Source organism: Coffea arabica, chromosome 11e (assembly GCF_036785885.1).
Source record: "Coffea arabica cultivar ET-39 chromosome 11e, Coffea Arabica ET-39 HiFi, whole genome shotgun sequence".
Lineage (NCBI taxonomy): Eukaryota > Viridiplantae > Streptophyta > Magnoliopsida > Gentianales > Rubiaceae > Coffea > Coffea arabica.
The window spans coordinates 15,148,412-15,173,219 of record NC_092331.1 but is presented as its reverse complement, the minus strand read 5'-3'; the positions used below and the strand labels follow the sequence as shown (position 1 = coordinate 15,173,219).

Sequence of the window (24,808 nt, the reverse complement as noted above, 5' to 3'; positions counted from 1 at the left end):
GCAATGAACATGCAATTTTAATTTACTTGATCACTAAATTTTCGTCCTAAAAAAAACTTTAGTCTTGAAATCATTCAAATTGAGTTTATTGTCATATAATTATTAAAGAGCATTAATTCTTCTTAAAACTGACCAGACCATGTGGGCATTTCGACTTTCGAGTTTCATATGATTGATCTCGTAAAGCATTCAGATATTTAGGCAAAGTACTTTTATTCGATTAAAGTAAAAGAATGTCGATACAATAAAAACAAATAAAGGTAAGGGAGGGGGAGAGTCTCTGTCACTCAATTAACAATAAAAAAATAAATACAAATTGAGACCTAAGGAATTAGAGGTCCGCAATTTAAAATTTTCATTTTCTCCCCTACCTAAAAAATAAAAAATAAATATATAAGTCAATGGATGATCAAAAGCTTGTTATATATCTCTAATGTTCCTAAAACCAGTAATATTTTGCAATTAAAAATTAACATTTAGCATACATATTTTTAAGCTTGTGTATGTAGATTGCTTCCTTCCCAAAATTATATGCTTAAAACTAACTAAAAAAAAAAGTTATTAAAAAAAATGGACAGAATTTTCCGTTGCCTGCTTTTATGCCCCTAGGATGGTGATTCCCAAAGCAAAAGTTCTTTAGTTGCAGCAAACACATTAAAGTTAATTGATGCAGTTCCGCACATAGGTTTCAAACTTTATATTAAGACATGCCTGTTAGAAGTAATAGAATCACTAATAAAGTGAATATGCACTTTGGACTTAAAGAAGCTCAAGATTTATTGTCCTTTTTAGGTACAAAAGGTGGCTCTTCATGCATATACAAAAAGAAAGCAGAAGTGATCAAATTTAATATGGAGGTTTTAGTCATTCTTATATTGCTGTACAAAAAGCTTAATAGGGTGTTCCAAGGAAGGCTAGCCTGAAACATAGGAGTAATATAATCTATGCCTTTTCAAATAAACTATAAATTATGTTGAAGCTCCACTAATGTCAAGGGTCTCTTAATATATAAGACATAATTGTAAAAAAGTGTTGGTAGGCTGCAAAAAAAAGTAAGACTTGTATCAATTCTACAAAAGTCTGGTAGATCTTTAGTTAAAAGTTAGCATTAATTCATTCTACATCAAAATATTTGTAGCCATTCAAATATTATGCAATTAGAGACTACAATAATTTGCAAATCAAATTAGGTCTAAGGAGAAAATAAAATTTTCAGATGTGGTGTATATTCTCAAAATTTGAGTGGTTGTAGATTGAAAATTACACATATATTAAATACTTGTATTATAGTAAAAGTTACAATTTTTTGCTTTTTGAGTTTAATTTTTGAATTAATCTCATATATTTGTATAGGATTTCACGGTTGGATGCATGATATATATATAATTTAAATTTAAATTTAAATTCAAATTAATTATTATACATTCAATGGTAACAGTGTATATACTATCGGTATATAAAAGATAGGGCAAATTACATTTTACCCCCATGTGGTTTAGTGTTTTTGTACATAACTCCCCATGATTTCAAAAGTTATACATAACCCTCTCATGATTTGGATTAAAATGTTAAAATAACAAAATTTGCAAGCCATAACGGAGTCACCTAAAATGTCAAAAATACCCCTATGTAAAGTTGAAAATTATTTATTAACTTCAGGGGGTTATGTGTATATTTTAAAAATTATAAGGGGGTTATATGGTAAAGCATTAAACCATAAGGGAGTTATATGGTAAAAACATAAAATCATACGGAATTAGTGCGTCATGTATATTATATTTATATATTTTGGTCGCTTCAACTATTTTAATTTTTAAACAAAGGTAATTTTGATATTTTTAAATGTTCCCTTACAAATGATCATTTCCGTAACTTTGATACTTTAATCCAAATCTTGAGAGGGTTATGTATAACTTTTGAAACCATAGGGGGTTATGTACAAAAATACTAAATCATAGCGGGGTAAAATGCAATTTGCCCGAAAAGATAAATCTTAGTCTTTCGCAAATCAATTGCATAATTGTGCCTATTTTGCGCTGCAGAACTTTTGCATTTTGGGGGACTTGACTTCCTGTCTGGCAAACCGGAAATCATGTGAAAGGATGTCCAAGACATGTCAACAATAGGCTTAGTTAGCAGTACCAGATAAAAATAGGACGCAATGCTTTGACTAGACTTTTGTGAGGGTAGACAATTTAGACGTACACACGGAGAAGATCCGACATAATAATGAAGCTTATGAAGAGCTAGCTCAAAAGTATTCAGCAAAAATCATGTAGAGAAAGATGGTGAAAGTATTCAAAGACTAGGACAATTTTTTTTGAATTTTAAATGCTGAAAAGCAAGGACAAATTAGAGACAAAGGAACATGGCTAAACCATGAACAAGCTTCAATTTTAAATAGCATCAAAAAGAAAAGTAAAATCGACTGTGAACCCAAAAATGCCCATTGCTAAAATTTGTCAGTGTAGATAACTAAAAAAGAAAAGAGCAACTCATGTATATATAACAAGAAAAGAAGCAGAGGAAATAAAGGAGAGAAATCATATTCTGTCAACCAAATAGGACCCGTCGTTTAACCTGGATTAACAAAATTGATATTGAGATCATATTCTTGTGAATAATTTTATATCCGGTCCCATGGCTATTGGCTAGAGGAGGGATCTTAGAGTGCTTGCCGTTGCCAAATTCAATGTTCAAATTCTGGATCTTACAGTTGAGGTAGAAGGGTGTGAAGAGTAATATTTTAAAAGGTGAAAGCATTTAGTTGAGCGTTTAATGTTCGCTCAAATGAGGCAAAAGCCCCAGGGCAAGGGGCGTAAACCCCACAAATTTTGATTTTTCTATATATTTAAAAGGATAAAAAATATATATAAGAATAGTAAATATATAGTATATAATAATTACTAATAAATACAAAATCTTGATAAAATTAAAGAAAATTATAGAAACATTATAAGAAAAAAAATCATAATCTTGCATTTTAATGCATTTTTGTCAAAAATTATAGAATTTCAAGACGACAAAACGTTCAAATTATAAGGCTAACGATCAATTGTTTGAAGCTACAGCCTATGTTTCTTTAAAAACAAAATCATGAAGTATCAAAATCTAAAGTCTAAATCAGTCATTAGTCATCTAGTCATGTTAGTAAACAATAACTATACCTTGACATCAACAAAAAGGAAAAAAATATAAGAAACGAAGTCATAAATGCTTCTACTTTATTTTTTTTTTTTCAAACAATTTTCAAAGAGAAAACAAATGAAATCCTTTTTTAAGATTAATGAAGAATGAATGAGATAGGAAACAAAAAAAGAAAGAAAGAAAAGCAAAACAAAGTTCAAACATTTTTTTTTTAAAAAAAAGAACCGCCACAAGTTCCCGAATGCTTAACGCCCTAAATGCCTAGGTGCATGCCCCATAGAATGGGGCAAATGCCCAAAAACACTTGCGCCTTTATTCAATTGCCCTGTGGCATTTGAGGCTCGCCCCTCCCTAGGACTTGCCTTGGAGGTCTCACAAAAAAAAGCCTTTGAAAACACTGGTGGAGAGGGGAGGGAGGATTTAAAAAAAAAAAAAAAAATCTAAATCCTTAGGGAAGAAATCATAATGCTAGAAGTTCCATCTACCAAACAACATAAATAAGGAAAATTGTAATCTCATGATACAAATTTCTAAGTCCTTTTGGCTAAACTTTACATGCAGAAAGACTTGTTTCACCTTTTGACCATGTTAAGAGACATTTATCGGAAATCCCTCTTCCTAGTTATTCCAATTAAAGCCTCTTTTCCAAATTAACTTGAGAACGGGCCAATTCTACGAAAGCATAAATGCTATATATATATATAGTACCTTTTCTCTTTTCAACATATTTTGGACCTATACTTCCTAGTAGGATTGCTACTTTGCTTGTGACCACTTCCATTCTCATCCTTGGGAACCACAAATTGATATTTCTAGGTAGTTACTAAGAAAATAAACAATAATGTCTATATATATATATATATACTGTACAATGTACTTTATAATGCTGTCCTTTTAGCAGTACAGAAAAAGCATGCATTCATTAAGGACTTATTGTATCATTATTGTATCAGTAGAATATACCTATTTAATCGTACTCCACTTTGCATGATGTAAATCATCATTAAAATAAGTAATATAAGAATACTAATTGTACTTAATTTTTTTTTCTTAAAAAAGGGTCATCCCATTCAGATTCAACGTTCGAATCCTACTAGTTACACGTTGCAAGTATCAAATAGTTAAGCTTTTGCTAAGAATATCACTATACAAATAAGTGAAAATTTTGGGCACGATATAAATTAACTTGGGCACTTTTCATTCATATTTACTTAGATCAAAAAATTGAAACTAACAAAATTGATCGCATAATTTAGCACTTGCATGTATAAAAGTAGGAAGGAAAATAAGTTTGATTATAGCAACCTCTTGGTCATGACTTGCATGCATAATATAGCCTTTAACAATCCAAAAGCAAGTTTTTACCACAAAGATGAAATCGAGACACTGTTATAAGAGACACAACAAACCAAAAATTGCTCATAACTCCATATCATCATAATTCAAATAGCAGTGGAAACTTGTATTTGTGGGGTTTCTTGTCAAAAGGTAAAAAGAAGTCTCCAAATCGTTGGCCAATGAGACTATGACCAAGGGACCATGCAGTTTCTATTTTCTACTCAAAACAGTCCAAAGAATGCTTATGACAAGCTCTTTTCTGACTGTTACCAATTGGGAAGGTAAGAAAACAAACAGTAAATGACAATCAGATATAGTAATGATCTCCAGAATATTGGATTTTAGTGTGAGCAAGTAAATTGTGGAATAATTTCCTATGAATTTAGACACTGTCATGTACATTGATTGTCCTCTAGAAATGAAATATCGTGTTCTTAACTTGTAGTTTTTGCATTTAATTCTTGTTAAACAAGATCCAATCAAGTATCACCAATATTACTTACCAAAAAAAATGGTATCATCAATATTTTCAGGAAAAAGTACCTCCAATATTTTTGAAGTGAACCAATCAAGTGGTCCAAAACCCCCCAAAGTGCTACCTCTAAAAAGAAAAGAAAACCAGACATCACATAGCAATATATGACTACTTTTCTTCAAAACACAACATATATATATATATATAGTCAATTTCTGACATGTTCAGCCGTGTGTGTATATATAGACACACGTACACAACAAACAAGTGTGTGTGTGTGTAATTAGCAGTTTAATTAGCAACTAGACAGACAACAAAAGACAGTCAATCCAATATAAAACCTAAACGTACAGGCCTAACCACAGAAGAAGAAGCCCACCACTCAATTATTTCCCACCTCTTTCTCAAACCCCACACCGGTTTCTGGCGTCCACCCCACCTCTCTCCCCTCTTCAAATAATCACTTCCCAAAACCCAAAGCAAATAAATTCCCCACCATTCCACCCTTTCCCCAAAACCCAAAACCTCAGTATTCTAGTCTCCACACCCGGACTTTTAAGCCAAAAAAATGCTACTTGTGTCCTTACAACCACTACTACAACCATCATTTTCCTTAGTTGTGGTGGTGCTACTACTATTGCTGCTAAACCTTTCTTTTTTGCCAACTTCAGCCACCACCGAAACCGCCACCTCGGCCGGCCATGCAATACCTTACCCAGCCTTCGAACACTTCCCTGTAAGAGAAACCATCTTGGCTACCAAAATAACGAAAATCCAGACAATACCAACGGATGTGTTAGACGATGAACTGAACCAAGAACACAAGCAAAATCATAGTAGTGGTGATGGAAAGAATGAGAAGTGGAGGCTTAAGCTGCTTCACAGAGATAAGATGGGATATTCCCATTTTGTTGATCATCATGACCGTTTTCATGCCCGCATGAAAAGGGACGTCAAAAGGGTTGCTGCCATCATTAGTAAAATTTCCGGTAGCGGGGCCGCCGCAGCAGCCGCCACCAATGGTGGCGGTGGGGAGAGTAAAGAAGCTACAAATAATTATGGGGTGGAGGAATTTGGGACGGAGGTGGTGTCAGGGATGGAGCAGGGGAGTGGAGAATATTTTGTTAGGATTGGCGTTGGTAGTCCACCAAGGAACCAATACATGGTCGTTGATTCCGGCAGTGACATTGTGTGGGTCCAATGTCAACCTTGTAATTTGTGTTACCACCAATCCGACCCGGTTTTTGACCCGTCTCTTTCCGCTTCGTTTGCTGGGGTTTCTTGTGGATCCTCAATATGTGATCGGGTCGAAAACTCCGGGTGTCATTCAGGCCGGTGCAAATATGAGGTTATGTATGGTGATGGATCATACACAAAGGGCACACTGGCCCTCGAAACACTTTCTTTCGGTGGTACCACGGTCCAAAATGTGGCTATCGGATGCGGTCATATGAATCGGGGCATGTTTATTGGAGCTGCCGGCTTATTGGGTCTTGGAGGAGGATCCATGTCGCTTGTGGGTCAGTTAGGTGGGCAAACGGGTGGAGCATTTACTTATTGTCTTGTAAGTCGGGGCACCAGCTCGTCCGGGTCATTAGAGTTCGGACGCGGAGCATTACCCGTGGGTGCTGCATGGGTACCGTTGCTTCGCAACCCACGGGCCCCGAGTTTCTACTATATCGGGCTGTCGGGTTTAGGGGTCGGAGGCATGCAGCTACCCATATCCGAAGATGTTTTTCGGTTATCCGAATTGGGAGATGGTGGTGTGGTGATGGACTCCGGCACAGCCGTCACAAGGCTTCCTACGGCAGCTTATGTGGCTTTTCGCGATGCATTTCTCACGGAAACCGCCAGCCTTCCCCGAGCTCCCGCCGTTTCAATATTCGACACGTGCTATGATTTGAACGGGTTTGTAACGGTTCGGGTACCAACAGTATCATTTTTCCTCTCGGGCGGGCCAATCCTGACCCTTCCAGCTAGAAATTTTCTAATTCCAGTGGATGAAAGGGGTACCTTCTGTTTTGCTTTTGCTCCATCACCCACGGCACTTTCCATAATAGGAAACATCCAGCAAGAAGGCATTCAAATTTCTTTTGATGGATCAAATGGATTTGTAGGATTTGGACCTAATGTTTGCTGAGCCAAAAATTGTAAAAAGTGAGTTTTGCTTAGTCTAAAGTTTAGTGGGATATATTGTACTAGGATACAAGGTTACAATTATTAATATGACGTGTATGGTATGAATATTATATGGTTCTTTTGTTCTAGGCATGTAATGATTACTATTAGAGGCCTAAAGTGTGTTTTTACTCCTCAAGAAGGAGAAAAGGGAATGTAAAAACGGTGCTAAACAAAATCAACTTTCTAAGGATCCATTTTTTCTTCGTATTCCCATGCACGGTTGCCATTAGTTCACATTTCACGCGCAAAGGTATGGAATTAGAGGGCAAAAAAGGGCAAATTGAAGCCAAGGCATTGATTATATAGAAAAGCATGCCTTAAACAAAAGTCAAATCTTGGCTGTAGGACAGATGAAGTCAGTCAAAAGTATCCCACAGAAAGGCCATTCCTTCAGGGTTTAGGGCTCTTTCTCTTAGACAAGAGGATCCAAGAGAATCCTTTTCACTTCTTTCCTATATATATATATATATATATATAGTCCTGAGTGAGAGATGGAAATGGTTAACCAACGAGCCGGTGGTCACTAAAAAGGAACTAAATCCCTCTTTGACTTGTAGGTTAAAGATTCGAATTTCACTTGCAGTCAAAAAAATTCAAAAGAGGTGTCAGAACACCCCTTTAATTTTATTAGATTTTTATACCTACTAATCTCTTTAAACTCCCCTCTTTAATTAGGTTATAGAAATATTATCGATAACATAAAAAAAAAAGTGGAAATGGTTCAAAGTTGCTACTGCTGAATGGTCAAGACCCTGACAAAATACCTTGCTCATTGCCCAACACCCCACCAATCTTTTTCCAAATTTTCCAAATTTTTCCAAGATTCCTACCTCACAAAAAACAAGATTGGCAGTTAAAATGATGAGAAGAGGGATCCACCATGCAGGTGGACATGTGAAGCCATCACTAGGGGTTTTGGTCTACCTTTCTTGCAGCCTAATTGGTACATTCATCCATTCAAGCAATGACTTTTGCAAAGGTTACTCCGCTTTTTGCCTCTTTTGAGATATTGAGATATTGACATCCAAATATTGCTCTTTCTTCAACTGGAGATCATAATGAGGATAAAAATGTTTTAAGGCTTTATCTCAAAACACTTTCTGATTTTCAGCTGAAATGTACACTACTGAACTGAACATCTCTTAATGCTACATTTTTTGTTGTCTCAAATTTTACCACACTGGGATAATGGAGGACCTTTAGAGGCCCACAAAAGTTCACAATTTGTTCATGAAATTAGTGAAAGGAAGGGAATCAATAAAAGTTAATTTACCCTTTTGCTCAGACGTTATGATCCTGCTCCTTGAGGATATACTTCATTCTTACTTTTGTATTTTGGTTGTTTTGTCAAAACAGTTTAGCTCCTAAAAAGTTATCTACTGTTGGGCTTAAACTAGAACTGTTTTAGGACATTTTCTAGAACTGTTTTCATGAAACTACTGTTGGCTTTAAACTAGAACTTCACGTAGGACCAAACTCGTATTGGTGTTCTTTTTTTCTTTTTTTTTGGTTTTTTTTTGGGGGGAGGGGGGGGGGGGGTTTCAGAGATGCATAAATTAAAGTAGAACTCCCCAAACTCCCTATTTACTTCAATTGATTGCACCTTTTTATACCGCGAAAGGAAAACAGATACACTTTCCGAAGAATTTAAAAAGACCAAACAAAAGAAGAATTTAAATAGTACGAGTCTCTACAGAAACTGGGAGCGTATTCTCTTCAGAGTACTTGGCCAATAATCTTGCTTAAATACAAACAATTAGTGAAAAATAATTAGCGAGGGAAAAAAATAAATGTAAAGATATGATCACTAAATAATGGAAAATATATAGAGCATGGACTAGTATTATATATGCTTCAATTAAGTACTTAAAAACATTTTTCTTCTTTCGGGACAATACTGCAGGAAATAGACTTCAGATGCAGTTATCACTACAAAATATATATTCCTCTGCAGCTATGCTGGCAAAAACATGAAGCAATGCTATTGAGAGGGCATAGTGGTCCTGTTCCTTCTGCAAGGTCTAATGCTAGGGAAAATATAGGGAATGGAATCAGGAAGATCCCTGTTACAAAACACTGCAAATACTGAGGCAAATGTACATGGGCTCCTTCTTCGAATTTGTAAGGACGGCAAGCTCAGCCGTAGCAGCATTTTACCAAGGGCCAAAATTTGAGTAGATCTGATCTTCATAGATTCAATGGCTCAGACTGTACCACACTATTTGATGAAATGGTGTGACACAATCTGAACCATTGAATTTTTGAAGATCGGGTCTACTCAAGTGTAAGCCTTTAGCAAGATTCGGTCATCCAGGGTTGCATTTGAACAACCATTTTAGCCTACTGCAGTCTTTCTTCAGATTCGTTGGATATGATACATTAAGCAGCACCTGAAATTCAACAAACTGCAGCAATATACACAACTCAAAATTGGCTGCTTCTCATGATCCCATTACAAAAGCTTTTGCTTCTATATCCAGTTGCTTTAACCTAAACCACAAAACAACTAAAGACATAAATCCCCCTACATCTGGCATCGAAGCAAGAGCTGAAATGCTGCAAGCCTGCTGATAGCTGCACTTCTAACATGTCTAATATGCATTACTAAAAATATGAAACATCTGTACATGAAAATTAAACATTTTTAATCGATGTAAGCCAGAAATTCGCATTTCTGGCTGCAAAAAACCAGTTGCTAACCACTAGAAATGCACCAAGATATAGCAGTCCAATTACATAATAGGGCTGCATACTCAGGAAGTGCAGGTGCACCAAAAAAATTTTTTTTTTTGTGGATATCATCATTCAGCAGGTAATCCACAACTTTTTCAGTGTTCTTCTAAAGCAGGCCATTTGCAGATGACCGTGTCCGCCCTGATTCCCCCTCGAACAAAAATCTGAGATCATCTACAGTTAAGCGAGTTGCAGAGCCACCACTTGGATCTTCACCAAAAGCAGATGCAACCATTTTTCTCTTTTCTTCCTGAAACAGAAAAGGGGCTAATTATGGCATATCCAATTAAGTGAAACTTGCATGGCAAAGACAATGCAATGATTACTAGGGAATAAAAATTAGTATTAATACATAAAAGACTAATTTACAAAGAAGCCCCAGCAGTGAACTCATCAAAACAACTGAACTACCACTACGTTTCAGTTGTGAGACTCTGCTCAAAGCTAGTAATTGCCAGAATATGTAACGTATTTTATTTCAGTCTACAATAATCCCCATGCACATAAAAGCCTAACACTTGATCTCTTCTGATCACTAAACCACCTTCATTATTCTGTCGTAACAATTCTACTCAGAGAGACCATAGCAGCGAGCTCTTCTCAACTCTGGAATGTGAAAGTGATGTGTAAATACCGTTTTTTGTTATTCCCAGACTAAAAGAGCCGAAGGGGATGGAGTCAGACCTCCCACAATAATATCCTCCAGCTCATTTTCAATATTTGAGAGTCTCTAAGACTAATTTAAATTCATAAAAGAGATTTGGCAAGCAATGATCTTTGACTTTTAATAGTGGAAAATTTAATCAGGACAACTACAAAATTTAGCCAGCAAAATGGGACTACATTTATCTGATTACCAATAAGCAGAATAACCATGATGTTAAACATGCACTTATAAAGTTTGAATTGTAAGTATATCTAAGATATGCCTTAACAAATAATCAGGAGAAACCAAATTATACTTTTAAAAGACGTTTCAAACTTTTCAAACACTAACTTAAGTTAGAATTAACATCTACATCTTTATAAGAGAATTTAAAAATGTAAATACAGCAAATTTTGATCTTCATTGTGCTATAAATATCAAATAGATAATTGGATAACATTGGCAGTGTTTTACTTTTCTTTTCTCTCTCTCTCTCTCTCTCTCTCTCTCTCTCTTGCTTTGTTAATATTATAAAACTGACACCCAATCAGTACCCATTTACTCCACAAACATTTGCCAAAATTTTCTTCTTGTCATTCTCCCATAACTATCATTTATTACGGAGTTAACTCTATACTATTATTTAGAAATAAGACCCAAAAAGAAAATATAAATAAACACTTTCAGTTCTCATTCTACACTTTTTAAGTACACGAACTCACATACAATCCTTGTGCAGCTAAGAGAACAAAAACTGTTATAGCAACCCTGTCATATGACATTGTAACTCTATTGTCTTGGTTAATCTTAGTTAATTATCATAACCTGGTCAGTTCGTTAAGCATCAGGTAAAGGTACATGTACAGTTTGATTCACTTGAAGACGAATGACAAAAAGCTGCGCCAGGGCTAGTTTCACAATCTCATTCTTCACTGTTCCTATTGAAGAATGTATTTTCTAGAGCAGGTCCTTTAACTGGTTCTTCAGCAATTTCTTAGTAACCATACATTACCCGAAATAATTCGATAGAGAACAAGGGGAATTAGAGATGGGCAGTTTAGACAACAATCATGACCAAGAGGAACCAGGAAAAAAAAAAGGTGATTCAGGGAGTCGTGCATACCTTGCTTTCTTTGTTGTCTTAGCTTTAAGTGCTACACACTCAATAGGGCCAGCATATATTAAATAAGGATACTGTTTTAGAAGACCATATCTATGGGGAATAAACTATACATTTTTTTCTGCAAATTGGAATTTACACAGAGTTACTAATTAGACCAAACGAGAGGTACAATGAGCAGGTTCTTTCAAGTGAAAAAGATGAAAGTTTATAATATATCACAGGCTACTGACCAATAACGATGAGCACTTCACTCAGGAAAAAAGGCACTATCAGAAATTAGCCAACATACCCAACAATCAGACCTTATTACATAAACAAAAAAATGTTATATTTTACCTGGAGAGCTAAAATCCGATCTTCAACAGTATCCTTTACGGTTAACCGTGAAACAGTAACAGGACGGGTCTGTCCTATTCTATGAGCTCTATCAACAGCCTGATCTTCAGTAGTCGGATTCCACCAAAGATCTAAAAGAATCACATGACTGGCTGCCACCATATTAAGACCTAGATTTCCAGCTTTTAAAGACATTAACATAACAGTCACCTGCAAGATTATAAACAGTATGATATAGAGAACATACAATAGACAAGTAAACAAAATAAAAGACAAAACACAACAAAGGATCCACTTCACATATAAAAGAGAGATGATTAGAGCAAGAAAAAGGAGCACTAGTACACATGTAAAGTTCTACCATGGTGCTTCATAGATGTTATCCTGTGTCCTCATATATCTCATGTAGAGGAATAAACAAGCCTTCTCCCAAATCTATATGCGTGTGTGCGTGTAGACTTCTTATACATATCAGCGCCCCATATGCAATTATTTGGCATGCCAGCTCCTCTAGAAAGTACTTCATTGTTTTTTTTTTTTTCTTTAATTTATTAGAAAGCAGGTTATGCAGCTTTACCCATAACAGCTGTATGAGTATTTTGCGGCCACAACATGCCATCATTTTAGGAATTTGACTAGTCTAATAAATAAATATATTGCTGCATTCAATATACAAAAACCCCCTTGTCCATAAAATGCAGACACATCATACAACTAATTTGACCATTTCAGAATTGGATATAAGTGTGCACAATTTGTTATTCAAGAAAGAAATATGGAGAAAATCGAAGGTGAGGACAACACTCATGACTTGAGCAAACAGCAATCCAGACCATTTAGTTCCACAGTTGGTAACTTGGGAGTTCCTTAATATCTCTAAGGAATGGGCTGACATGAAAGACATACTGTTAACAAATAAAATCTCAAAAATCAATTTATCATGAATTGGGGAAACAAGATTTTAACCTCGGGATTGGTGTTAAATTCTTTGACAGCCCTGTCTCTAGCCGCTAGAGACATTGTACCATCAAGCCTTCGGTACTCTATACCAGAACTGTTAAGCGAAATCTCAACCAAGTCTAGCATGCTTGTCCATTGGGAGAACACAATAGCTTTTGTTTGTCTGGAAATCTGTGAATAAGCAGCTCCATTTCCTGATGATGAAGCATCACCATTCAGTTGCATTTCATTTCTTTCTGAACTAAGACTTAGTTTACAACATGACTGTATAATATCAAGGGCAGCTTTGATTTTGGAACTATATTTATCTTTGAGCACTGCTGATTTTTCATCATTTCCTGATATATTGGCATGATAACTGTCAAAGTCGCTAGATAGACATTTCTGTAATGCAGCTTTGGAAAAGATAACATCAGCACTAAGTTGTTGTTTGCATCCAGATTCAGGACATGTAGTGTCCTCCCCGGTCAAGTAATCTGACACACACTGAAAGCAGAAAACATGCCCACAAATAGTAACAACTGCATTTTCAGGTGGATCCTGCAAAAATAAGAAGCAGAGGAATCAGATTAAGAAAGTAGACAAAGTCAAACAACATCAAGAATTTCTGTGATGAAAGGTAAAAAAACAATAACTACACAAAGAAGAACAGACAACTAAACTGACACTGGAGAAGTTTAGAATGCTATAAACCTCAGTCATTCACTTACCAAACATTCACCACTTACTAATACTTGTGAGATGTTCATCTAGAATATCACAAAAGATATAGCACAGTCTTCTATAAAGTAAAAAATGGCACAAATACGTCATAATGCCACATTTATAAGAACAAGAAAAAGTAGCAAAGATTAGGAGAATCACTTAATTAAAGCATTATCTTAATTCAAGAAACATGTAAACATGGTAAAATAACTGCATAGTGCTTCAATACCTGAATGTCTGTGCCTAAATAGGATAAGTTTACCTAAATGATGTATACAATAAAAAGTTATCCTTTACATATGCATTATATTCTTAATATGTATGTAGACATTATGCACACATGGTCCCAACTTCCCCAATTAGCTTTTCAGCACCTTATCAGTAAGATTTTCAATTCAGTAAAATCAAAACTAGTGTCACTGTTGGATGCAAAAATATGAAGCTTACGAGGGAAGCACAATATGCTTTCTACTCCATTTGGTTACTTTCACGTGGCGCTTCTCTAACAATGTTCAAAAAGAGCCAGAATAAGATGTATGCATGCATGCATGATCATTATAAAATATGCTCTAAATGCTGTAACATCCTAATCTCTGAAGTGATGTTCTATGTTCGTGTCGTGCAGTACCCGTGTCCACTACAAACACCAAACTGCAACTGAACTTGTCATTGACCAAAGGCATCAACATATTGCTAGAAGACAAAGCTGCAATAAGCATATAAGCGCAAGACAGAATGAAGAAATTCTAAGATGAAGGTTAAAAGAAATAGGTATGAGAAAGGAGAGAAGGATGATGATTGAACTCACATTGCATGAACCACAGATGGCCAAGGACATTTCAAGTTGACCCAATAAATATTGAATTTTTTGTCTTGAAAGCCTCTTCAACGTTTCTGAGGACTCTATTCCCACAGAATCAGAACTAAATCCTTTGACAAGTTGTGGGTGATCACAAGCCTGGCGAAGGCGTAGAAGCATCAATAGAATATTTGCATAATTCTGATTCACGGTGCCAGCAGCAGCATAAGCCTGCAAGCAAAGTTCAACACCTTAGACACATGGAAAAAAACTTGAATGAAACCCATAGACATGGTCTAAAAATCTGGTATTTACCCAACCAGTAAAAATTAAAAGGCCAATGCAAACTCATGTTATACAGAGGATATCAACAATGAACTAAAGACTATATTCCATTTCCAGGTCAGAGAAAAATCACTCCTTTTTTCCCTGTTCATGCAGAACAAAAGCACAAACCAAAAAATAAACGAAAAAAGGGGAAGAAAATAAGTTGAGTATAATAAATTCAAGAAGTCCATGTAAACAGTTTGGAGTGCGTTATTCGAGATAATGGTTACAACTTGAAATAAATCAACAAAACAGTAAAGAATCCACTACTGGATAAACTTTGTCCCTTTTTAACTCACTTGAACCAAGTTCCTTGACTTTAAGAATTTCTAGAATCTTCAAATACTTCCAGAGAATCGCAAATATGTTATCAAATGTTTCTAAGTGAAGCAATCTAATGATGGTAGAGGCCACAGGTTTTTCCAAAAGTCTCCTTAGATTTCATTATTGCTGCTATTCTCTTTCCTAATTGCTAATGAACTTTTTCAAAATTTTGTGACACAAATCTATTTTCCAAACCCTGGCATAAGGCCTATGGCATTCTAGATGCGACTCAGAGAGCAGACTCCTCTTCTTTCCAATCTCAACCAACAAGGAACAAGTGCATCTTTTACCCTGCAATGCTAAAATACTAAAAAGACCAAAATGCCAATAAGATTGTCAGCGAATCATTCCTATTTGACATTCAAGATATTCCAACCATTTTAACCATCAAGCAACCATGCACAAACAAACCGCCCCAAACCCCAGGGGGGGGGCAGGACCACTTTCCAGCCAGCTTTTAACCCAACAATTCATTGCAAACCAGATACAACATGGAAGTTACCGCAATTCTAACTTAACATAAACAAAACTTGCCAATGCTCTAGACTCAAGTACTAAATTCTGCTATAAAACATTCCTAAAAAGAATAAACAAGCACCTTGAATTGCGAGCGTGAATCAGCTTCTAGCTTGTTATAGAAAGCCCGTTCCTCAGCAGAGAAGTCCACCTTGGTCAAACATGTAGTTTTGGGTGGTAGTGTTATTATAGGTTTCCCATCAAGCAATGTTCCTGTGACAAGCCAAAGATTATTAGCATCTGTGTACAAGTGATTTGACAACACATCAACAATAATCAGTCAAATGTAAAAAGCAAATGTGCAAGCAACAAGAGGGACTATGAGGAAAGAAGACTAGAGGACTTCCCTAAAGTTTCCCAGCACAAGCAGGTTATTATGCAGATAAAGAGTGAAAAGGAAGACAAATGACATTGACATACTATATCCCTGTACATAGAGCATGCAGCAAATTGAGACAAAAATGAAAAAGCAACTTTAACAAGACTCTGGCATGTGCCACCAACATAAAGGTAAATAAATACAAGGTACATTTCACTCGTCATTTTGCAGAATGAAATGATGTGTATACTTCGAAAGCAAAAGTCCCATATCAAAATTAATTATCCAACTTGAAGGGGAAATCAGAAAGGTTTCTTCAAAGAAAAGAAGGAAAAAAAAAGGAAAAAAGAAAAATACCACAGCATGATTGCATCATTATAAGTGACCAAAAATGTCACGTAATTTCTATTTACAAAGAAGAAACCAATGAGTTTGTCTCACTCGATCAATATCACCACCAAGAACATGATGGCTGAGAGAGAATTTTCTTTTTTTTTTTGTTGCACTATGGTTATGATGCAAAAGCATGATTACTGAGAAAAAGGAATAAAACCTGAACTAGAATATCAAGACGGACACCGCAAGCGGATAATTTAAATGTTTTTGCCCTAAAGCTCCATCAATCAAGAATATCTGTTGACATTAATGGGTGATGTCTAGTTCAATAATCAACATTCTCAGCACTGAAGAACATTTTAAAAGCCACTATACTGTGAAGAAAAACACACTCTTTACAGATATTTCTCCAACCGTAGACAGTACATTCTTCTTTAGCAGAAAAATAGATCCATTGACAAGAGAAAAGAAGTACGTATAACAAGACTGACAACAACTAATTTTGAAAAGAACTTTTAACAATTAGAAAAGATTAGCTTAGTATACAAGCATGAAAAGAAATACATAGGAAGAAAAGCAATTAAACACAATTTCAAGGAGCAAAACTGCTCCCCAACGAGATCCAATGAATACTAGAAACAGTTCTGTTCTGTAAAACCTGAATCCCACCAAAATTTCCCAAAAGATCTCTTCCCAACTATATCAAGTGATGCACATTGAGCCCAATGAAACCAGAAACATCACGTTCAGTTCCAACAACATACCAAATCCCTCTCAATTACTAGACACCACATCTAATCAGCAAAGCCCGCAACATTCTCAACCAATTAAGAAAAAGATGCTCCCTAGGCTTACATTTTATGAGTTTTCAATATTAGTGCACTGATAACATGTTGTTGTTGTTATAATAATAATAATAATTAATTATTATTATTATTATTATTATTAATTGTCCCTCAAAAAGCCATTTGTTTTAGAAGGGAAAACCTGGATCTTTTTAGAGGACTCAGTCTTCCAATATAATTACATCAAGAAAGAGAACCAGTAGCAAATTTCAAACATGATATGTGGAATCTGGAAGAGCAGACAAAAATCATCATCCAACTAAAATCTAAATCCAGACAGGAGAATAACGTTTAAGATGTGGGATGACAAAGAATAAGAGCAACTTCCTTCTTAAGAGATATATCATATACATATATGCATTTTTGTGTGTGTGTGTGTAGAGAGAGAAAGAAAGGGAAGAAGGAAAAACAAATTCAGGCATGATGAACATATGGAAGAAAACAAACACTCAGGAAAGAAAGACAAGGTTCAGGATTTACACATGAACTTCACAGAGATGGAGAAGGGAAGAAACCATTAGAAATGTCTACAAGGTGGAAGAAAAGAAAAAGAACTGCTGTGAATGATTTTGGAGAAATGCATGTCTAACACAGAAATCTTAGCATTCTGTCCACTATTTTGCTAGCCAAATTACGAATTCCATTGATTTGCCACACAATTTGTTTCTAGAAGAACTGCCATGATCCACTGTCAGAATCCATGTTACTCGGACTCTACCCTTTGCCCTGCCATACCCGTGTCCAACCATTGATTTTGTACTGAAGTAGCCATGTTTGCGGGAACTGTAGCCAAGTTCAGGTGACATAGGCTACAATGCCGTTTCAGAATACTAGACCCATGAACTCTTCAAACGTTATGTCAAAACTAACTTTCCAAGATAAGTATATTAGCTCCCTTTAACCAATAATCGCACATCAAGAAAAGAAACAATATGATCCAGTGAAGCTTCTCTTTGTAACAACTTTATGTCTGACGAAAATTTAACAGCACACGGTAATTGGGTCAACAACCACTGGAAAGTTAAAGGATAAGTAACAAGAACCAATGAGTTGAAAAGTATAAGAGCAGATATTGTCAAAAAAACAAAGACAAGATCATTAAAAGGTACTGCCATACTCTAACCAATTCCATTTTTATCAATTTAACTCAACCTCACCTATAAAGTCATGAGATTGTGAAATTATGCTCCATTTCTCAATCACTAACAGGATACCCAGCTGACTCACTAAGTTCTCCTTCTCACATATTCATTAATGCTTCAAGAGTACAATGTTTTATATCTTAGACTTCCGTCACAAAAGCACGGAAAATTGTTGGATTTTCAACAGCATTAGACACAACAATTGTATAATTCTCCCTTCTATTGACTGCTATAGGGAACTAATGTCTTTGCAATACTTAGAAGTTTCCATACGGTATGGCAGTCATTAAGAACTATTTATGTTGGCCTGTTCTTAGACCTAATTTGCTTTGTGAGGAACTTGAACTTGGAAAGCAATATAAATTTCAACTTTTCAATTGCCATGTTAGGCTTGGTTTTCTGCTGTATTAGAAGGAAAGTTACACTTTAAAAACAAGGAAAGTAGCGGTAGGATAGCGTGGAACTGAAATGATTTCCTGACGATTTTAAGTCCTCCCAAAAGGAGATCAAAAACCCAAAAATCACAAAAGAGGCAAGGATCCACTTCAAGGCCCCACCTCCCCCTCACTCCCTCTCTCTGTGTCTCTGTGCATGTGTGTCAGCTGCCTCCTCTGTGCCTTCCTCAACAATCCCTCCTTTTACAGTAGCACAAAAAGGGGAAAAAATTCTAGAAGCTATCACAATCCTTGTCATATCATCCTTATGTCCTACCTTAAGCTTAACCAATTTCAACTTATATCAACCACCTATGTTGCTCGGACCCTCCGTTCAGCCCTGGCGCACCCGTGTCGACAAGAGACAGGCGTGGGTGTGGGATCCGTATCGGATGTGGTCAGACAGATTTGGTGCATTGACTGTTTCGGACTTGGCTTTCATCTAAAATTGCTATTCATCCATGCTTGTATCTTTGTGAAAGAGGCTGATAATTTTGACTTCAAGAGGATTGCAGAGATTGGAAGAGGATTGAGGCAAAGATGAAGAGGGTAAGGATGCATATGCAGAGCAATTTCCACGATCTAATTATCCAACCTATCTTTGTGCCGTGTCCACATACCCGTGTCCGCATATCTAGACGTGTCCCCATATCCTAGTTTTCAGAGTTAAATGAATCCAACACCTAGATATGTACCTGTATCCAACACCTGCACCTCACTCTGAGCAACATAGTTAACCACCATTTTCAATCTGAACCTAACACAAAACCAACTGCTGCTACATCAATTTTATTCATTTTGACTAGATTTCCAGATAAAAGAAGCCAAAAATCATACATTTAATTATTGATACTTTAGCCATTCTTTTGCACAAGTTGACTGCACCAAGCCTTATCTAGCACTTTCATGCTCAACAAACAATAAAAACTTTCCATGACGCATAAGGTGCAGCAATAGGAAATCCCCAGTCTAGTGGGACTTTTAAGTTAAGAGAAAACAGAGGATTTTCTTTTTAAGGAGAAGAGAGAAATTTGACACCTCCACTTCCCATAAATCTTAAAGAAGAGAAAGGCATGCCACTCAATGACTGGATTGGGCATCACCTCATACTTTTCATAGGAAAATAGAAAAACTCCAGCCCACAAAGCAGCACAAGAAATGGAGAAAAAACAATGCAACTGAAAGAACATGCATTCACACTGCTTTGCACAAATAGAATCCGACACAAAAATTATCAGGTTGTACATATTCTGACCTTTATATCTACAGCAAATACACTATTCCAGTTCAAACATGAGAGCTACAAGCACCAAGTTATATATGTGTGCTTCCCACAAGCCAATGCGACCAGCTAATGCCCACAACTAAGACATGAAGAAGAAGAAAATGAACAAGAATAACAAGAATCAGTGCACCTTTTGTTCGACGCAACATTATTCCCCTCAGGACGACTTGAAGCTTTGTGTAACCACGAATCGAGTCTCTAGATATCAGAAGCTTAATGTTGGCAATAAATTCTTTGTACTGTGAATATGGATGATATCTCAGAAACCTAAAGTAGCTGAATAACTCATCAATTGTATTTTGTATTGGTGTTCCAGACAAACACCACCTCCTTTTTGCTCTAAGTGTGCAGCAAGCTCGAGCAATTTGAGTCCTGTGGTTTTTTATTGTCTGGGCTTCATCTAAAATCACCCTGAACCAACGCACACTCGCAAGTGCGCCACCATCAGACTGAGTTCCTCTTTTACCTTTCTTTACCTTCTTGTTACAAGATGCTTTCTTCTGCTTCTTATTCACATGAAACTCAGAAGATAATCCATATCTCTCTCCATTGTTATGGTCATTATCCTCCTCCTCAACCAAAGGTTGCTTTGGAACTTCAATCGTCACAATTGCATATGTTGTTAAAACCACATCATACTTTGCCAATTCAGAAGGTTCCCTCGTCCTGTTTCCTCCATGATAGATTAACACTGAGAGCTTGTGTTCCTCAGAGACTTTCTCATCCAACTCACGAGCCCATTGTCGAAGCACACTTGCTGGACAAATAACTAATGTACCAGCTGCTGGCCTCTTATTGCGAAACTGAGTCATGGAACTACTCGGTCCTGAAAGCTCTTCCAAATCGTCAGACTCTCCCTTTATCTTTGGCTTCTCAGGAGTCCTACCAGCATTTTCATCTTCATCATTATCCAGATTGAAGGCTTCAGCTTTGGTAGTAGATAACTTCTCTGATTTAGAATCCTCCTGTAAAGACCTATGCTTTTGTATGAGTGCAATCATTGAGATGGTCTTACCTAGGCCCTGTAGGATAATAGGATCATGAGCCAGTGTTACTGTCTAAGGTTGAAATTGGTTATATGCAAAGTAATGCAAACAACACTTTATATGGTATGACCTGATCATCCGCCAGAATTCCACCCGAGCAATAAACACCCGCTGTTTCCCTCTCCATCATCCATGCTAAAGCAATTTTCTGATGAGGGGAAATACATTTTATCCTTGAGATCTTTAAAACTTAAGAATATAACAGATTACTCAAGGTAAGGTTGGAAACCTGGTGCCGAAGCAGAGAAACCGATAAAACACCCTCAGGCAGATCAGTTTCACGTGTAGGTTGGTTAATACCCTGCCCACAAAAAGAGAACAATATGTGTTAATTCTCCTGACTATTAACTATTTGGTGATTCCATATATCAAATCTAAATTAATAAAGACAGATCCCACTTCTCAAGAAAGTTCAAAAAATCTAAGCATCACTACAGCATGTTGCCTGATGATCAACAGCATACAAAACTTTTAACAGTATCAGCAAGAAGATGTAAGAGGCTGCCACAAGCACTTCACAGATCCATACTTACCCAAACAGGTATTATCTGTTATGAAGAGCTTCAACTATTGATTTCTACAGTTTGTTCCAGTTAAAGCAATGCTACTTTGACCACATCACAGATTTCTGTTTCAGCTTTTACATTATTCATGAATTACTCAGGATCCCAAAATTTATAGCAAACTCACATATTGAAACCAGACAATATTCAAACACAAAGGAAAATTAAGAAGCTTTTGGAATCCAATGCTAAGCTTTTCTCTGATAGAAGCACAAAACAAAATTAGCACAGATGATAGACTTCCATTAACTTGTTCCAGTGGAGACGTCTCGGCCAAGCCGTTATATCATTCAAATGTATTTGATTATTCGGAAAAAAATAAAAAAGACAAGCTGAAACAAACATAGAATAATCTTTTTGGACCACAACTTCTCCTACATTATTGTTCCCCCCCCCCCCCCCCCGGGGCTCATATGCAATGCATTGGCTATGCATAGCCAACATATTCACCAAAAACACAAGACAACACTTGATATATAGTGTTCCACCCCTTTTGAACTTAAGTACCCAACCTCAAGATGACTAACTATGGCTAGCCCTTCAACCTAATTCAAAAATTTCACACTTTGGTTATGCAGCAGGAATACGGTGTGGGGAAACCAGTTAACATAAATTATGAAGGCAGGTCAAACCAGATATAACAGAATTATTAAACAAAGGATTACTGAAACTTGCCTTTAAAGCTGCTTGTAAAATCATTCTTTCATCATTTCCAGCTTGCATTTCTTCGCCTAACCCCCTATGAGGTAATGGTTCACTCAAATTGGCATAAGTAGCTGAAGTATATTTACCATATGCTAAAGATGGAGGTAACACCCTACTCCCTCTGTTTTCATACATAACCGCATCATCAGTGCCCCTGCCAAAATGATAATTCAAGCTATTGGTTGAATTTGGCCTAGTGGACTGGGAAGCGTTTCCATGACTTTCCCGAAAGTGACTACTAGACACGTCCTCAACCAAATTGTTTGATCTGAAATTGGGCTGGGAAGTCTGGACGGATGTAGGATGCGTCCACCTCACCCGCTTAGTAGAACGCCATTCATCATCTGTAAAAAGGACCAAAATTTGGAATTAACAGTCCGTTGTGGATTCTACGGCCAAAGTTTAGAGGTGGAACCATCTTACCATAATTACTCAAAAACTCTGAGCTGTCAACTCCAGCTGTATGTGAATAGGAAGTTCCTAGATTGCCACTAGTGGTTGCATGAATTGGGGCTTTTGAAATACCAGGGGAAGTAAAATGCGATGAACTTCCATTAGAAGCAAATGGTCTTTTAGGAGATGAAGCTGTTCGAGATGGACTGCCATTAACTGTTAAATTGGACAAGCATTAATTTAAATCATTTTCAATATACCAATCAAAACCTTCAAACTTTGGCATTTATAAACCTGCTGTATTTGATGGAGATGGCATTGCCCATGATGGAAGAGTCCTAGCATTGGATGATGAAGTAGAACCCCTACCTACAAAATTCAGCAAGCATGCACTGATGTCACAATTCAACAATCCAGTTAAAACTTGCAGAGATTGACGTCAAAATCATAAAGTTCACCAGCCATATTTGACGAAGATGTCAATGCCCAATTAGGAAGACTCCTAGCATTGGAAGATGTTGCAGAGTCCCTTAAAGGCGACTCATCAAAATATTCATCTATCTCCCGCAAAATAGAATCGTCAGATGAACTAATATCAATAGGATCTACTGAAGCCATTCCAGCTGAATGCGGATTTTCTCTCGCAGAGACCAATTTAGAAGAGCTTCCAAACAAGGATCCAACCTATAATTAACTATCACAATTACGTCAGTTATTCTGACCAACAAAATAACAATAACCTCAATGACCAACTGTGCGTAAACATGAGAACAGACAAAATCTTTACTCACCACACGCCGCAATGGTCTCAAAAGCAATTCTCCAAATGGCCAATAAAGCCAGGTCTTTTTAGTGGAGTCCACCCCAAAGTGCAGAGGATCTCCATGGTCAGACATCTAAAATAAATGCATGTCTCCTGAATTCCCACAGCTCCTTTAGGGGAGAAAAGGGCCCAAAAAAAGGCACATTCCACCCAATAAAGGGCAAAAATAAGCAAAAGGACAGATAATCCAGTTAAAAATTCAGTCCACATAAGTATGCATGAATAAAAAATAAAACCATCAAATAAAAATAAAGCTGCCCTACTTTCCATTCCCAAAAACAATTGCAACATGAATGCAAATAAACTATAATCCCAAAATCCACCAAATGGTCACCTGGGCCAACATGAAACATTCATCTTGAAAGCAATCACAACATGAAAGTTTAGAACAGAACCAAATAACAAAATGAAAAGCAAAAAAGATCAAATTTTTAACACCCAAATACAAGAAGTATAAGAAAAGACTAGCAAATTCTCTTCAATGGCAAATCAAATTACCTCTATAAATGCTTTCCCAACAAAATATCAAATGGGCCTTTCTTAAATCAAGCATTTAGCACAAACAAACAAATTTCAGAAAAAAATAACAAAAAAAATGCTAATAAACAGAAGAAGGGCTTTGTTCAAAAATATACCTGTTCGGGTGGAGTGTTGTATCCTCAGCCAACAGCTCACTGATTATTTAGTCAGAACTAGAAAAGATTACAATTTTTTTGTGAAGAAAAGCAGTAGGAATTATTGGGAATTTCTTCTACAATCTGAAGCAACTGAAAGAAAGGAGGGCGGGTTTGGGACCTTGGGTTTGTGCTTTAATTCGGGTTTTACCTTTGAAAGTACACTTTCACTTGTTCGTACGATGCTGCTGTCGTCTCCTCCCATCTCCATGACTCCCAAAGATTATATTTATTTGTACTTTTGGCCCAAAAGAGCCTTCCAATACGTAAGCAACCGCAGAAAACGTGCACTTTATGAAGGCTAGTTTTCGTTCCAGACCCTTTGAGGTATGAGATATTGTAAAACTTGCTAAATCTTTGAAACAGTTGCAAAATGAACCCCCCTTATTTCTTTGAGAGTAAAAACTTGATTTGGATGTAAAAAGTCTAGGCAAGAGAATGGTAGCGTACAGTAAAATTTGTAGAAAAACCTTTTGAGATATGTAAAAATCTTTTTTCTTTTTTGTTTTTGTCTTTCTTTTTTCTTTTCCTTTACTTTCCTCTTCTTTTTTCCTTCCCCACATCACTATTCTTCATTCTCCCTTTCTTCCCACTTTTGACCACCATCACCAACACCTCTATCGAAAGTCCTCT

At 36.5% G+C, this 24,808-nt stretch overlaps 2 protein-coding genes across 5 annotated transcripts; one reads left to right on the top strand and one right to left on the bottom strand.

Annotated features, from left to right (window-relative positions):
- The first annotated feature begins 5,230 nt into the window (after positions 1-5,230).
- Positions 5,231-7,209, top strand: LOC113718008 (protein ASPARTIC PROTEASE IN GUARD CELL 2-like). The gene has a single exon (XM_027242900.2). It carries the CDS (start codon positions 5,529-5,531, stop codon positions 7,098-7,100), a length of 1,572 nt encoding a protein of 523 aa, XP_027098701.1. The 5' UTR covers positions 5,231-5,528; the 3' UTR covers positions 7,101-7,209.
- Positions 7,210-8,967: 1,758 nt separating this feature from the next.
- LOC113719276 (helicase-like transcription factor CHR28) lies at positions 8,968-24,456 on the bottom strand. Of its 4 annotated transcripts, none has more exons than XM_027244458.2 (15): positions 24,327-24,456; positions 24,137-24,193; positions 23,470-23,611; positions 23,137-23,362; positions 22,973-23,047; positions 22,709-22,894; positions 22,256-22,629; positions 21,247-21,318; positions 21,088-21,165; positions 20,102-20,993; positions 15,693-15,823; positions 14,453-14,674; positions 12,946-13,479; positions 11,980-12,189; positions 8,968-10,124 (listed from the first exon to the last, which is right to left on the bottom strand). In XM_027244458.2, the coding sequence occupies exons 3-15, from the start codon at positions 23,572-23,574 to the stop codon at positions 9,981-9,983; spliced, it is 3,249 nt and encodes a 1,082-aa protein (XP_027100259.2). In that variant the 5' UTR covers positions 23,575-23,611; positions 24,137-24,193; positions 24,327-24,456; the 3' UTR covers positions 8,968-9,980. The 4 variants fall into 4 exon arrangements, with proteins under 4 accessions (XP_027100259.2, XP_027100260.2, XP_027100261.2 ...); XM_027244459.2 differs by having other exon boundaries at positions 24,137-24,175; positions 24,327-24,441; XM_027244460.2 differs by having other exon boundaries at positions 24,137-24,376.
- Between the last annotated feature and the right edge of the window lie 352 nt (positions 24,457-24,808).